Here is a 16,427-nt window from a genome sequence, read left to right on the forward strand (position 1 = left end):
AGCAAGTCCAAAATCAAGGCCTGAAACCAAGTCAGCAGGTCAAGATCAGTGGCACTGGTGGCAGGTGAAGGAATGCCTACAATATAGCTCAGGCAAGGGCCTGAAGGCATTCACAGCTCCCAGAACAAGGAAGAGAACTTCTCAAGAGGCCTAGAGCTTGTTCTCACACAGCTCTTCTTGATGCAGCCTTCTCCCCGTGTTTCTCAACTGCATCATAACAGAGCTAAGTGGTTCATACTATTTAATGACTTACAGTGGCCTCCAGTTAAAGAGAATTTTGTGAGTGCTTTCATTGGGGCCATTCCCAGTCCTACATCTGACCATAATTCCTTTTTGCTATTTGCAGCATTTCAGATGGGAAAATAGGATAATGTGATCCAGAGACCGGAATAATAATCAGTTGCATTGTGATACAAGTGAAAAGTTCATCTCTGTTTTGCAGGGCTTAAACATATATTTGGAGGGGCAGTGTTGGAAAAGGAGATAATAAAAGTACATTTTTTTTCATGATTTATACACTTAATTTTGGTGTTAAGGTTCTATAGAAAACTCATTTTTGTTGGGGAAATGACCAAAGCAGAATGAAGACAAGTATTCAGATATCCAAAATAAAATCTCATCCCTTGAGACCAGAGTTGAACTGCAGTTCTGTAAAGTGGATATAGATCAAATAACACAAATTGTACGGACAGTGCAGCATTCACTTCTTCCTTATTTTTGGTCAGACTAAACGCCACTCTCAGACTGTTTATGTGCTATTTGGAATGGCAATACAAGAGAGAGCATTCACAAAGCAAGAAGCAATTCAGAGCAGTACTGTGGATTTTGTTATGAATGACAGCAGGCTCAACTACTGCTTCTTCCGATCTGTGACTTGGCTCTCGTTTGCACCACCCAGCAAAAACATACCTGTTGCCAACTCCAGCAGCCCAAGGGAAGCGAGGTTGCTGCAGCTCCACGTCCACGGGCCCAACTAATAGTGAGCCTAAGTGCACACTCCCTGCAAGTGTGCACATGCAGAGAACACGCACACACTGCATGCACAAACACACACAAAGCATCACCAAAACCAGCACGCAGAAGTACAGACAGAACCAACGGCCTCATCCCTCTTCCCCTTTCTGGCCAAGCAGAATGAAGTGGGAAATACGGACAGGAATGCAGCGCTCGTCCCTGACACTCGGTCTACCCAGCCGCTGTCCCTTGCCCCTCGCACCTCCACTCTCCTCCATCAGTGCCACATGAGCACGTGCCGCTGCGGCTGTGGGTGCAGACTGAACCGCTTGAAGACACCAACATCAACACAATCCTGCCAATTGCTGGCTTTACACAACCAGGGCTGCCCGATAATTGGCTCCTACCTCCAGCTGCCTCTCTAAGGGAGAGGCACTTCAGCCACACACATTGCAGGGAAACTGGGCTGCTTCTGCCCTCAGCCCGAAAACACTGAAAGCAACTTTTAAAACAGAGCCCCGTTCATCAGCTTTTCTTTTCTTAAAAACAATGCGTTATTCTCATTTGCTGTGTGTCATGAAACAATATTAACCAAACAGTGGTAGTGTGGTAGAACTGCCCTAACTTACAGAAATCCTTTAGCACACAAGCTGTGGCTTCACATCAGTTGTCATGCCATGTGATAGGCACTGTGCTGCACCCTGGCCTTCGTGCACTTGGTACATCTAACTTCTTTTACCTTACCTTTTACCTTGAAGATCAGCTGTACCTCACCTCTTCTCAGATTTGATCCAAATACCATGCATTATACTACTACAATTTTTATTATCTCTTGCCCATCAGACAGTTCTCTTTTTCCTTTTTCTTTTTGTTCTAAATGAGATCTACTTCTACAAGATAAAGAGACAACATGCAAGTATTTTAAGGTACTTTTATTTAATAAATAACTTCAGTAATAGCACTGTAAAAAGTGAACATCTGTTAAAATAAAAAGGCACTTAAAACAAGGATATGACTGTAATGCAGTTTGAATGGTCAAAGGCAAATATACATGGCACATGGCAAAAATGTGTGACTTGTCACATGACAAACTATGCAATCTTAGCTACGGGGCAAAGGCAAATTTACAGCTAAGACTGCCCAGAAAGAAAAAAAAACTCTTGTGTTGATACAAAAATATTACAAAGAATCGCAACCAAATACGTTAAAAAGATTAGGAGTGTGACAAAGCACCAGACTAAAGAAACATTAACAAGAAAGACACAGTGTGATGTAAGGCCCTTACGTGTTTTGAGGATGTCTTGGTAAAGCACTTCATGATACTGCCCAACCAGGGCTTGAATTTACAAAGGAAAACGAAGCAAGTTACCAGTCAGCAACTTTCTCAGTAATGGCACGTGTTTTAAAGCTATGTTTTTCCTTCTGAGAATTCTTTCCAAACCCTTTCATCTTAACCCTGACAATAAGCAATCACAAAATTAAAAATAAGCATGCTCACACTTTTTCCACCTTTTACACTGCTCATTTCCAACTCATTCAACTTACCATCTACTTAATCATATGTCTAGCAAGCAGAAGCCCTGTAATTCACCAGCTCCATGCTACATGAGTTTCAATAATCTGCAAACTCAAGCCCTGATTTCTCTGTAAAGCTACAAATTGTAACGCTAAATGGCTAGGCAGAGCCCTCATGCTGATTGCTTTAACCAGTTCCCTCCCAGTCTTGTCAAAGCACTAGCACACCCTAGAAGATCTAGATTCACAGCACGGGAGTGGAAAAGGTCAAAAAGGCACCATGTGACCTTAGCTGACTAGGCTACACAGTCTCAAGTTTTTGTTTTTTTGCCAGACCCCTGGCACTGATTTTTATTTGCAAAAGAAATTAAAAATAAACATAAAAAAAATTACATATGGTACATTCTCAAAACCTGAACAGGAAAACAAACCTATATGTAATGAATTAGTAAAATCACTGCAGTTTGCCCTAAATCTATCTTACTGTGACTACAAAAATTGCTATGCTGCATACAGTGTTGTGAAGTTATACAAGCAGTGTTCATTTTCCCTCATATTTAGGATTGACCACAGTTGTCACTGCACTCTTGTAAATAGGATTTTCACCCTAGAAAAAGAAAAATATTTGCATTAACATTCAGAGATGTGAAAAAAGCAGCGTTTTTAACAAGAATGAACATTAGTTTAAGAAATTACTCAATGTTTTGTTTGTACACAAACAGCTTAAGTAAAGCTAGTTTTCCCTCTAGCAACTTAAAGGCATGCTCAGCTAACAAAGCAAAGCGTTAGGCACGATCCTACTCAGCTGACGTCACAGATTTCTTTTAAAGCTGCTGAACCTCATACGCTCCTATCTCAGGCTGAGCAGTCAGCTCAAGTCTGGAGCCCAATAGGGTTTTTAAAGAACAGAACTGCAACAGTATCATTTGAAACTATGACTGTTCAATGACCACATCCTGCTAGAATTAACATTAAATAGCTTATTTCATGTTATAATCGAATTCTTGAAACACAGACGAAAGGGTTGTACCATCTTAACAATGCATATTCAATATTCAGTGTTGAACATCAGCACTTGTAATTCTATTCCTGTAGGCTCCCTCCTCTCTCCTGGTATGTACAAAACGCACAGTTAAATCTCAAAGATGGCTGCTGTGATGCAAACGCGTTTATCTTAGTAAGTCTTACTCCATTTATGGCACATCCTTGTGCACCTAGGATGAACAGCTTAAACTCTAAATGAAGAGATGAATCTCATTAGAGGAAAGGCTATTGCAGGAATTCTGCCAGCACAGGCTAGATCTCCTGTTCTGTGCTCTTACCACAGCTGAGCTGCAAGCTAAATAAATGTGGTTTACCATCATCAAACTCTTCTGTGCATGTACAAATAATTCCTGAGGAAGTTCTGCACAGAGCAGATGTCAGCCTAAGTACAGCTCTGGCCAGAACCATATCTGGTCTTCATCAGCAGTAGAGGAGTATCTCTCCCTTTGAAATTCCTCTCAACTAAGATGTCTTATTACACCATAATTCAATTCTACGCTATTCAATTACATAGCATTTAAAATATTTCAGGTTAATTTTTTTTTCCTACAGTCAATCAAAGGAAATCCTGCTCCTACCCCCTCCCTGTTCCCCACTTCTGGATATCATTTTTTTTCTTTCATCTTTGATAGTCTGGCTTTTGGTGTGGAACAAATTGTGTCTGGTGGAGACTTATTGCTTTAATAATGCAGATTTTCAAGTAGATTTTTATTGTTTTATACACAGCACTTGAGATCAAATGGCACAGAGGAGGCGTTCTGTAAAGTGTCAAAATCAAGCGATTAATATTCATACATAAAATGGGTTGCATCATGCCATGAGATGCTGCTCTGAATGACCTTTTCATTTGTAAGGAACTTGAAGCACCTATAAACGTACGTGATTTATAGAGATTAGACATGACTGGGTTTTTTTTTTGTTTTTTTTTTTTAGGGTTATAAAGCTGAAACATCAACTACAAATACCACAGGATGTGCCACAAGGTGACGAGGTGAGGAAAAAACTACTTGGGCTGAAACTTCTATAACCGCTCCTGGGGAATTCTGTTACCTTCTGTGTGCAAGACCTAGTAAAGGACAAGCTGACTGATGCACCCAAGCAACAGTGGCTGCTGCTAGGGCAAGGCCATTGAGATGGGGTTCTGCCTTCGTCGCAGTTCTTCTCCAACAAAGAGTATTTCTCCTTAAAGTAGCCTTTTCTCCACACAAGGAACAGAAAGGCACATCCAGTATTGCCAGGGCTGAGTCACCAAACCTAATCTCTCAGCTCCAGAAACTGGACTGCTACACAGTGTCTTTTTCCTTAAATCTGTATTCTTCGCTAGCTCCTCAAGAGGGGAGTCAGCATCATCTGGTTTGAGGTGAAGCTGCAACTAGGGGTCCAGTGTAGGCTAAACTCACTAATGGCAAAGACTTTTCCATCAGATCCCAGGCAATGCTCTGTTATTTAAAAACCTGTCCTCTACTAGTTCAGAAAGAGATGAGGGGGTGGAGGAAAAGTATTTATCATGGACATAGTGTTGCAGCTAACTCTCAGCCAGATAAATTACCAGGGCAACATTTCTTGCTCGCCCCCTGCAGAACATTTTTATGCTAAGACTTCGCAGTAGTAACATGCAGATGAAACTGGAAGGCAGAAAAGAATCCAACTGCGAGGGATGAGAGCTTTCATCATGTTTAAATGCTTGGCAACGTTATGTTGACTGTTTTCTAGATAAGTTTTAACACAGACTTCTCCCCTCCCCTAAAAAAAGTAAAATGTATAATGCACAGAAAATCTGTAAGCTTAACAGGCTGTATCATATGCAGACTGGAAAATACATACAGAGCTTTTACAGAGCAAGGCATGGTATAACATTTGTTGCACCACGCTTTCAACCTTCAACGCTCACATACAGTGAGGTGTAGGTTTGCATTTTTTACTTACAAAAGAGAGAGAACTTCAGTCAGTTGTCAGTCCAAAATTTAGCAGTAATGCTTGGAAATTTGCAGGGTGTAGTTGCTATAACTAATTTGAATTTGGAATCAGTTCAAAATGCAGTAAGTCTAATGCTTTTTCAAGAGAAGTAATGATATGAAGTATAAGTGCTCTTTCTTTAGCACAAGGCTGATTTTACAAAGAAAGTGAAACGCTGTACTGTCTTCCTGCATACCTGCATTTGTGTTTGCAAGAACTCTTGGAAATGCACAGTGAAATTTAGTCGCAGGATAAGGCACTTAACAAGGTGCCTCCTCCTGTCAGCTGAAGTGTCTCAGGTCCCATTACAAATAATGGAGATTCAGTCAGCACAGCCAAAACTGTTCAGCTCAACCTTACACTTCATCAGCTGAGCAGCTTATGTGGCTCTACTGCCTTTAACCAGAACAGAGGTACCCAAATACTTCCATGAAGCAGGCACTGACAGCACTGGCCTTGCCAGCTGCACTCAGGCACTGCATCTCAGCCCCAGCTTAGAGAGATCGAGTTAGAGCTGTTCATTAGAAATGAGATGGAGGTAGCAAATGAACACCCACTAGTCTAACACAACCCTCACCCCACCTGGGCCCTCTCACAGCTGGGACACAGAGCAAACTTTCAGAGGTTAGCAGCGCTCTGCACTTGTAACTGGTGACTAGAATATGGTACACCAAACTTGCTTAGACAAATGCTACTGCTCTTCAAGCAAACCCATTTCCTTTATGCCAATGCAGAAAATGCATTGATTTAAGCATGCGACATTAGGAAAAAAGCTTCTGCCATGAGCCCTTACAAATGAAAACATCATGCACACTTATGCAACAACAAGATGGAACAGTAAAAACCAACAAACAATAACTATATACAAAATATGGTGAAGTACGTTGGAATAAAGATAGAGATATTTATAAAAGTACCTTTAGCAGAGAATAAGTGCCACATTCTTATAACAGTACTCATTTTTAACTAGGCTGGGCTGTTCAGAGGTAAACAGTTTAGCCCAGTGTTGAATGAAGATGAGCTTACAACACAGGATTCTTCTCCATGGATTTACTGTTTCAACAGTCACCTGGAGTACCTACCTTACTAATGGTTGAAGTCCTAAGTCACTCTAAGGAACTGCTGCCCAGAATGCTTAAACTTCCCCACATACAGTGCTCAAGAGCTGGTTCTTACTATTTTCAGCTCTCATAAATATTTGTACTTGTTTTACTATAATTCATAATGATGTTCTACAACATGGCTGTTGTTCATTATTTTACAGGCATGTAAGACAGGCATCTGTCAATCTGTAAATACAGCAATTGAATCAGAGGGTGAAGCAAGGGCCACGCTTGAGGGGCAATGCAGATGGCAGAGGGCATCACGCTGTGACTGGTGGAAGAAAACCACTAGCATACTATTAAAAAATACTGTTAATGGCCATTTTAGACCCTCAGAAAATCTGTTATTGGGAAAAGGAGGATTTTCTCCTTTTTCTTCCTAAGGCCAACCTACTGCGCCAATGCTTTCCTGGTGCTTGATAAAACAGAAAATGCGTCTCTCTCTCTCTCTCTCTCTCTCCAGAGTTCAGTTATTTCTATGAATACGAGCAAAAATAAAATCATACATGAAGACCCACACACTGTCATATTCCTTTTCATCTTCACAAGGGAATGAAACAAAAAGGCAGAATTCAATCTTTCCATGAACAAAGGAAGGAGGGGAAAGCTTTTAGCAATAAGTAAATTTTGAGGAGAAATGGCAACACTGAGGACATCATATCCTGGGAGAGTCACAGAGCAGAGAATGAGACCAAAGAATGGAAGTTACACACCACACGGTTTGTTCCATGCTTGTTCTGCAAGCAACAGAACACACACAACTCAGTGAACAGCACAAAAGATGGTAATGGAGACTCAAACAGATGGATTGCATGAAATGTTAGAAAGGAGCAACAACTCAATTTTCTCTCCAAAAAAGTGCAGAGAAGGAAAAATGGAAGGAAGGTGAACGTGGTTGGTGTGGCAAGCATAACAAACGTTTTTTACCACCAATTTGGGATACACTGAAAAGTGAAATGATTGTAAAGAGAAAAGGCAAGTACATTTATGAGGCTAGAACTCAGAATGCTAGGCAAAGTATTTGGAAATGTTGTCACGGTGAGCACAGGCAAGAACTTAAATATTTTCTATTCCGATTTTCTCCCCTCATTTTCTCTTTACAAAATCTTTTAAGTGCAATGCTGAGAAAGGGAGATAGCAGAAAGAACGAAATTACAGACAGCTCCTTCTCTTCCACTGGCTCCTGAACCCTTTGATATTTATAGGGATGCACTGCCTTCCCTACTTTCTCAGATTCTACTTCCTCCTCCCTTTATTCCATATTTCTTATCCCTCAACATTCATCTGACGCCCACTGCCTCACTATCATCCTCACCTCCTTCACCAGCAACTGGGTGTCCCAGGGAAGGAGGAGACAGCCTAAAGCACTCAGGAAAGTGCAAGAGCAAAGTGTGTGTAGGTTATCTGTCACTTCTGGTTTACCATCTTGCTGTTTGGGGTGCTGCTGTTTCTTGTCAGGTATGAAGAGAACTGAAGTTAGCAGTTCCAAACAGAAATTAGGGATTCTCACAAAGTTTAATAGGACTCAGAAACTGAGGAAAAATACATCCGGAGGGGACAAGAAATGTTCTGCTCTTGTGTGAATTTCTTTTCAAAGGAGGGCCCTAAACTGACTAAGCTACAAGGGCTGATACTACCAGTTATAACAGAAATAGGAACTGAATGAACTAGGTGCATATTTAGTTACCAAAGCAGCAAAGAATATGCATTTCACACTACAAATATGGGACAGTTCTATGTTGATAAGCCAAAGCAGTTACAAACCCACTCTGTGAGGCTACCCTGAATGTTTCCAGACTTATTCTAATAATAATAATAAAAAAAAAACAACAAAAAACAAAAAACAGTGATATTGACAAGCTGGGATATCTCAGGAACATCTAAACTAGGTTTGAAAACATACCAGCTTCAAGCAAACTTACTGTTGATTTGAGGGAGTAGAAGATAAATTCTTCCCTGAACTTCTGTTTTTCTTCACAATCCAGAAAGCTTCATAAATCCTATCTACTGTTCTGTTATATACCCACTTATTTATCCACAAGTAGTTCATGAAAATAAATCACTTGTAGAATAGTTTTGTAAGCCAGTACTGGTGGTATTAGTAAGAAAGCAATCCTTCTGTCAAAACAAGTTAGATTTTCAAATTGCATTCTTTAAAACCCCACAACCAAAGCAGCAGTAGATAAACTGTGCAAGACTCAAACTGTGATAAACTGACTGTGACACACAGTGAGTTTCAAGTGACATGCAAAGGAAACAAAAGGAAGAAAATGAAAGAAGATACAAACTGAGACTTAGAGACCAGCTTTACGTCCATAGTTTGGGTTCTTGAAATTGTTAATAGGACTCTTGTATATTGGGTTTTCTTGCTGAAGTAAAAGAAATGGTCAATTTCAAATAATTCAACAGGAAAAAAAGTAACATTCTCAAGTACCACCCAAAAAATCATGCTATATATATGTAAAGAAAAGCGTTAGTAACATTTTTCCCAATGTAGAACTAATTCATTTTCTTAAATAAAAAGGTTTCCTAAGAGATTTTAAAAAAATTCTTCTCATCCAGTGCACATGGGAACTAGCAGATGCCTGCATTTTCCCAAAAGCAGAAACCCAAAAGCATGCCTAAGCCTACAGACCAAAGGTTTATGTTTCTGGCTTTTTTTTTGTTGTCAAGACGCTGAGAAGGTTTCACCAAACCAGTAGCAACCACTGTTCTGTTAACGAAATCTCTTGCTGAACTATGCTGTCACCATCACATTTTCTCTCTGGAATTTTATTCCAACTGAAGTTACTACTCACTTTTCTAAGTCAAGATGTACTTCTTGAAGAGGTCTGTTTTATTTATTTATTTACTTTTATCAATAACAAATTACACTTGTTTCAAGTCAGCTGAAAATAAGGATACTTGTGTATTCCTGCCCTATGGAAAAAACAATCTGAAACAAAAAGGAGGAATTGGGAGAAATTCCTGTCCTAAGGAGAAACAAATTGGAAACATGAAGGGCACGTGAACAAAAGAAATCTATTCCTCACCAACTACCATAGCTGTTATAGAGATAAAAGCCTCCCAGCTTACCGTATCCCACTTGGCATTCATCTTCTCCTTTTCAAATTTAGCAAATTCTCTTCTGTCATGAATGATCATTAGTAGTTTCCAAATCAATAACAATGCAAGTCCAATAAGAACAATTCCAGCAACCACGCCAGCTACAATGGGTATGATGTCAGGGCCACTGGGGCATTCTAGGGTACAAAAACAAGAGAAGCATGACTTTACAAAGTGGTAATGATGTTCAAATGCTTTTAAAAATGTACATTTTGTACTGAAGCCATTATTTTAAATATCTGAGGAATGCTAATACTACTTTCATGTCAAATTACAGAAGTTTGGAACAGCACATCTTTGGAATGTTCCAGGTATTTGTCCTTCTATCTTTTTGTTTAATCTTAGCAACAGAATAATCACTATTCTGATGATGAAATCAACAGACTGGTAACCTCTCAAGCTATTCATTTAGAGAACTCGGACAAAATAACTAGTAACTGTATTTTAAACATACAGGAGCTCTAACTCAAAGATGGTGCCAGAGGGACAAATGTCTGGTTAGTCAGTCAGTGGCCGCTATAGACAGCATTATAAGGGAACAGTGTTCCTCTTTTTTATCTCAGATTAGCTCTATTACTTATTTCTATGTATTTAGCAATTAACACTTTGCTTCTATGGGACAATGTTTTCAGGATATTTTCTCATCTTGGGAATTGGTCTCAGCCAAAGGTAAAAAATCCACATCTTTGGATAAAAATACTGCACACCTTCAAAATAAAGGAATGTTTGAGAGTAAGAACATAGTTGAAAAATGCAGGAACTAATGGGCAAAAATAACCTCGAAATTAACACTGTTAAAGAACAATTCTCAATAGTCACAAACTGATGAAGGGCTTCTGTAGAGTTCAAGGCACTGACTGAAGGTATCACAAGCAAAGAGAACTCCTGTTACTCCTATGTCCATGTGAACAGTGATTCCACAAACTGTGGACTCCTTATCTTGGCAGATGCTGCTGTAGGGGTGAGAAGTAGGAAAGATAGGGCAGGGATTCTTTGGGAATGAGTAAGGAGTGAACATCTGCTCCACCAAACCCAGCTCCGCCAGGCAGAACCTGCTCCTCTAGTGCCCATATCATACAAAATCCTCTTGCAGAATACAAATTCTTCAGAAGCCTTGGTTCCACTCTTATCTAAGGGCAACATAAATTTATATGGGAAGAAAAGGCCAGTTTCCATACATACTGGGTGGGTGTTGACTTGTCCTAAGAGAATATGGGGCTTAAGATCTTCCTTTCAATACTTTAGAAAACATTTCTAAAGAATTTAAAACATTCTTAATTGGAAGTACTATTTTACTCAGAAAGAAAACAGAAGCCAAAAAACAGAAAGCAAAATTCAGATACCTACAAGTTGCTGCAGGACAGTTAATACAAGCCCAAAGTCACCGAACAGAAACACAAAATGCACGAAAAACAAACTTACATCTCTGACTGATTTAAAAAACAGACAAACAAAAAACCAAACTTGTTTCTGTCAGCCCAAAGCTTAGAAAAAACAGGTCTAGAGAGACTTAGATTTTTAAAATGCCACTTCAGTTCTGAATATCTGCAGCTCTCACGCAACTAACAGATACTGTTTGTGAATGCAACTCAGGCAGAACAACCAGAGCTACTTTACAGTATACAACATCGGTGAGAATTAAGGCGAAGGAAGAGAAGGCAACATCAGGTTTCATACCTGGTGTCTCTACCACGTGGACACTGGCTTCACCATTTGAATTGACGGAGTACGTGAAGTAGAACCAGCAGTCATCGACGTCCTTTTCTTTGCAGTGAGACAGTGGATCGGGCTGGCCGGGCTGCGGCAATTTGTCTCGACTTTCTACCCGTGTCATGTTAAAATGCATGCATTCCTGAGAACATGTTTCCTTTTTTTCTCCCTTATCGAAAGCTCTGCACTGAACACAATCCCTGTGGAAATACACGATCAGAAACAATGCTTGCTCATATGTTCACAGAAACTTTTTAGCATTTAATGTAAAGAAATGTAAAGGAGAAAGAGGAAAAAAAAAAACCAACGTGGACATAAGAGCAAAAAAAAAAAAAGAGAAAAGGATGAGTCTTTACCAGTCAGAACACTGATGTACCTTTAGATTAACAAAGACCTGCTTTACCAAATTCCTGGTTTAACTAAATGACTCATAAGCTTCAAGGACAGGGAGGGGAAAAAAACAACCAACCAACGCTAGGAACTAAATGTCTAAAAGGAATGATATCTACAACTTTTTCAACGTTTCCACCAGGAAAATGAATACCCTCAGACAAGGGTAGGAACAGAAGGTTTACAATAAAACACTATCTGAGGTACTGGGCTAAGAAGGACAAACTGGCTGAATAATTTTATGATAAGTTATCACTCTGAATACATCACCGAAAAAAAGCAGACTGCTCAGGAATTTTACAGCAGCTGAGAGAATCCTTAATGCCAGGAATCAGCACAGCCACCAATCATAAATTTATTTCAACAGTTTGTACGCAGAAAATCCTTCACTTCCAAAAACCTGGATTTCCTAAGACAGGGATGCAAATTTCATTGGCCCTCACACATCAAGGTTTAGTTTTTACCTGTCAAGAATAATTAATATCTATTAAATAATAACACACGATGGCGTTCTTTCAGTAAGTTTTTTTTTTTAAACATCTTAAAATTGAACAAGTCTTTAAAAAGTGCTTAGCTGAAATTTTAACTCCTCTGGAAACAGCAGCATACTTCTGCTTATTTTTTGCTATGTGAATTTCAAAAGGCCAAGATGATGGGACTTCACAGCCTGCTGCTTTAGGCCTACACTTTCTTCAGCTCTACAGAATGTTGGCTGTTGGTAATCATACATAAAGCTGTAACCTGTCCAAGTCAATCAAATCAATCTGAATGGATAAAACCGACTGAACAACACACACATTCCAGTACGTAACAAAAAAACAGCAGGGAAAGAATTTAAGAGATAAATAGTCTACTTGGGAGCAATCAAAATACTGTTTGTGTTGTATTTCTTGATCCTCATCCAACAACTTCCATTATCTAAAGGGATTACATGATATTCCTACATTTCAGGACAGGACACAGCACAGCATCAAGAGCCTCATTTTCAAATTCAGCATAAGTATGTATCACAGAGCCAAACAAACATAAGCCGGGATTTGCCTTTCTAGTTACTTACTTGTGCTCTGCACAGACACCAACGCACGTCTGACACATCTCACATGTGGGGCCTTGGAATTTGGGATCTGTACAATTGCAAGTACCACATTCACAGGTTCCCCTTCCATTGCAAATCTGTTTGTTCGCTGCCAGGCAGGGAGTGGTATCCAAAGAACAATCACAAGCACTGCCAGTGAAGTTGGGGAAACACTCGCACACTCTGCATTTGCAGATACCATTTCCTGTGCATTGAAAAGATATTTCAGTGTAATCAAGTCTAACGTTAAACACATTTATGACAGTAAGAAACAAATGTTTGCCACTTTAGGATAGACACAGGGAAAAGAGAACCCCAGTGAGCAAAAAATGAAGACAGTAATGAAGCAAAAGAGCTACAGATTTAATTCCTTAAAAGAAACTCTACTTACAGAGGTTTCTCTCCTTTCCCCAATTTCTTACATTTGGATTTCCTTTCATAAATGAAATAACAAGATTTGGGACAGCTGGTCATGGCAGTAACTCATGGGCAGAGAGCAACACAGTATTGCTTCGGCTGAAAATTTCGTAGATGCACTGATCACTACTGTCTCTGAACCTATCTTTACATAAATCTATAAAGTAAGATCTAAAAAGATCTTGGACTTGTATCACAGAAAAAAGAAGGACTTTTGGCTCCCTAAAACCTCATTCATCTGCTGCAACTTGCATCCCCAATGGGGCATTTTGGATGGAAAGACCTAGGACTGCATCTCTCCATCTCCATGGAAAATCAAGTGTTTAGCTCAGTGCTCATCTGTCACCACGTATCTTAGGACAACACCACCATTGCTCCTATCCTTTGGACAGCTGATGAGCAACAGGCATATTCTGAAAGAACCAGGCAGACTAGGTATTCTCTTAATTCAGTTAACTCTTAGTGGCTTCTCTGTTTTATTTCTGGATCACAGTCAAAACTGAAGCAGTAGTTATATACCCATTGAACACTTCCACATACAAAGGAGCCTAAGGAAGTTAAAGGGCGAAAATATGTGCATCAACATTAAATTAAACCGTAGGTGCTAAAGGATTTTCTAAATTTCTTTTGATCCCAGAATCAACTGCCATTTAGAATCTTGTTTCAAGCACTGAAGACATCTCCCTGGGTCTTGCACATTCTAAGCTTCACTCACCTCTAGAATAGTCTCAAGATAGCATCTCCCTGGTATCTTGTCAAGCACCAATTCAAACACTAAGCTGTAAGTGAGGTCATTATCTCTTTTTATTGCTGCAGTGGTTACACTGAGCCAATATAACTTCATAACATTAAGACAGTTGTCTTAGCATTCTTTACTATAATATCTGAGCATAATTCTGTAATAAACAGCAGAAGCCAAATTCACTTCACATCCTTCTTGGAGCTGTGATTCAAGGAAGATGAAATGTGCATAAACACACTCTGTGCTCATGACTGCAAAGAGTTGTTTTATTAATAGATGAGTATTTTCAACCACTGAAACTCTGCATGTTGCCTCTGTTATCACATAGCTATGTATTTTTAAGCTAAGTACAACTACTTTACAGGCTACAGTTGACAGATTTGTAAACTATTGGCCAGTTTTCTTACAGAGAAGTCTGAAGTAGTTTCTCACCTCCACAAATCAAGCCATTTGATCGATCACAGTTGAAGTTATCACATTCACAATATTTGCCAGAATACACTTCATTGGTGTTTTCTCTTTTCTTGCATACACACTGTCCACAAATACACTCTCCATTGTTGCTGCATATTTCTGTACTGTTCTCCCTTCTGCAGTAAGCATCCATATCCTCACTATTTACTTCATCTGTACTACATTCACAAAGTCTTCCGATACGTCCTTCGTTACATCTGCAAAGTAAGAACATGACTGAAAATGTGAAAATCCACCTCTCCGGGCAAATGAAACAGCTCTTGAAGCTGCTGGATTTAGCTGGATGAAAATGATCTTACATTGATAACTTTTTCCAGGTAAGAAAAAGTGTCACTACCCCTAGCTAGATTGCTACATAACCACTATTAATTCCTCTCTGGTGTGACAGAACAGCAGCTACTTTTAAGTGACAATAACTGCTCGATGTAGCTGCTGTCAAACTTCACTGAAAGAAATCTCCCAAGAACAGCAATTAGGCAGGGGAGTAACTGATCTTCAGAGCTGCTGAGCACCAGCAAATTCAACTGGGACCTTTGGGATTCAGCATTCTCACTGTCGAGGCTAAAACACTGATGAACAAATGGAGGTTATTCTTGTTCAGCTATTGACAAACTCAAACAAGCTATTGTCAAAAAGACAATCAGAAATAATGCTTTCATCACAAAATTGCAGCTGTTGCCAGAGAAAAATGCTGTTCTTACCTGGAGGTTTTTACCCTTGCAACAAACCGCAGGGACTCTAGTAACAGTGATACTAAGTTTAGTAACTCTGTTTACAGACAAGGATGGGAAAAGCTGCTTCCATTATTTAAAGAGAACTTAAAAAATAACTGCAAAATTAAGCACTTTATCTATTGCATATGGCCTGAAGTAGCTTATTCCTCAGCTTACTTAATATTAAGGAGTTACTCATAACTCAGTCTTTCAAGCACTCAATTAGCTACTGTCATCAGCCTCACCAGGAAGACTGTCCTATACTCAAAATCCCATAAGCTAGAAGTCAATAGTTTTTTCATTATTTTTAATAAATAGTCATAAAGTTTTAAGAACAAGATTTATAACATTTTTATATTTTTATTTATTTATAGATGCAGTCTATTGAGCAGGAACCACCTAGTACAGCTCCCTGAAGTCCTGGATCCTATTTTCCTAGGGAAGTACTTAATTGCATTCAACCTTTACCATTCATGTCTCAAGGGTTTCCAACAAGAAATGCTTTTCATTTTTGCTGTTGGTTTCTTGGGAAAAAATGGCTTAAACCCTGACTTACCAAGCTGATATCCAACTACTCTCCTGCTGGCATTTAACTGCAGAAAATCCAGTACAATGGGAAAAAACAGAAGTTCCAAAAGCATAATTATACAAACGATTAGATCTATACCCAGACATTTACAACGCAATTGGAAGAAATATTGTAATAAGGCCCCCAGAAGTTATAAACAAAGCAAGGAAAAGGGAGCAAGGAGGGGAAAAGTCATCCAAAATAAAAGGCAGCTCTCTTTACTTTTCCCTTCTTTGAAGCAACTGGTGCCAATCTGGGTAGGAGCTCCTATCACAAACTAGAAAGCCTCTAAATCTCTTGAAATCAGCAGACTTTACATTAGAAAGATAAAATTAAATCAGTATCAATATTTGCAAAAATATCACAAAGTAATCATTAATTTTCTCTGCCATAAACACAGACTTTAAAATTAAATGTGGGAAATAAAATAAAGCCTTAAGGCCTATATCCTTTAAAGGATTAAATCAAGGCCAAATTCTAATTCTGACTTGTACAACAGTATCAATCTAATGACTTCTAGCACAGATTATTTGCAGACATGAGGTACATCAAAATGCCCTACAGGAAAGAGGACTGTAACTATAATTCTTGTTCTTTCACTAAAGAACTATTAAACTCAAATCAACTTCAATTAAGCAAACAAAGCTATAGCTCATATTTC

The 16,427-nt window shown here is 39.1% G+C and overlaps 1 protein-coding gene across 4 annotated transcripts in view; it reads right to left on the reverse strand.

The window, feature by feature from the left end:
* Positions 1-1,871: 1,871 nt before the first annotated feature.
* The window catches only part of ITGB1 (integrin subunit beta 1), a 41,728-nt gene continuing 27,172 nt past the window's right edge, over positions 1,872-16,427 (reverse strand). For 3 of the 4 annotated variants that reach the window (XM_042888302.1, XM_042888301.1, XM_042888299.1), the window contains exons 12-17: positions 14,444-14,682; positions 12,835-13,057; positions 11,355-11,587; positions 9,648-9,814; positions 8,861-8,941; positions 1,872-3,076 (exon numbers count right to left, since the gene is read on the reverse strand). In XM_042888302.1, coding sequence (XP_042744236.1) covers positions 8,867-8,941; positions 9,648-9,814; positions 11,355-11,587; positions 12,835-13,057; positions 14,444-14,682 — 937 coding nt within the window. In that variant the 3' untranslated portion in view covers positions 1,872-3,076; positions 8,861-8,866. The remainder of the gene's footprint in view (positions 3,077-8,860; positions 8,942-9,647; positions 9,815-11,354; positions 11,588-12,834; positions 13,058-14,443; positions 14,683-16,427) is intronic. The other variant, XM_042888300.1, reaches the window with a different exon arrangement.

This window comes from Lagopus leucura, unplaced genomic scaffold (genome assembly GCF_019238085.1).
Source record: "Lagopus leucura isolate 7727_CA_CO unplaced genomic scaffold, USGS_WTPT01 Super-Scaffold_100157, whole genome shotgun sequence".
NCBI lineage: Eukaryota > Metazoa > Chordata > Aves > Galliformes > Phasianidae > Lagopus > Lagopus leucura.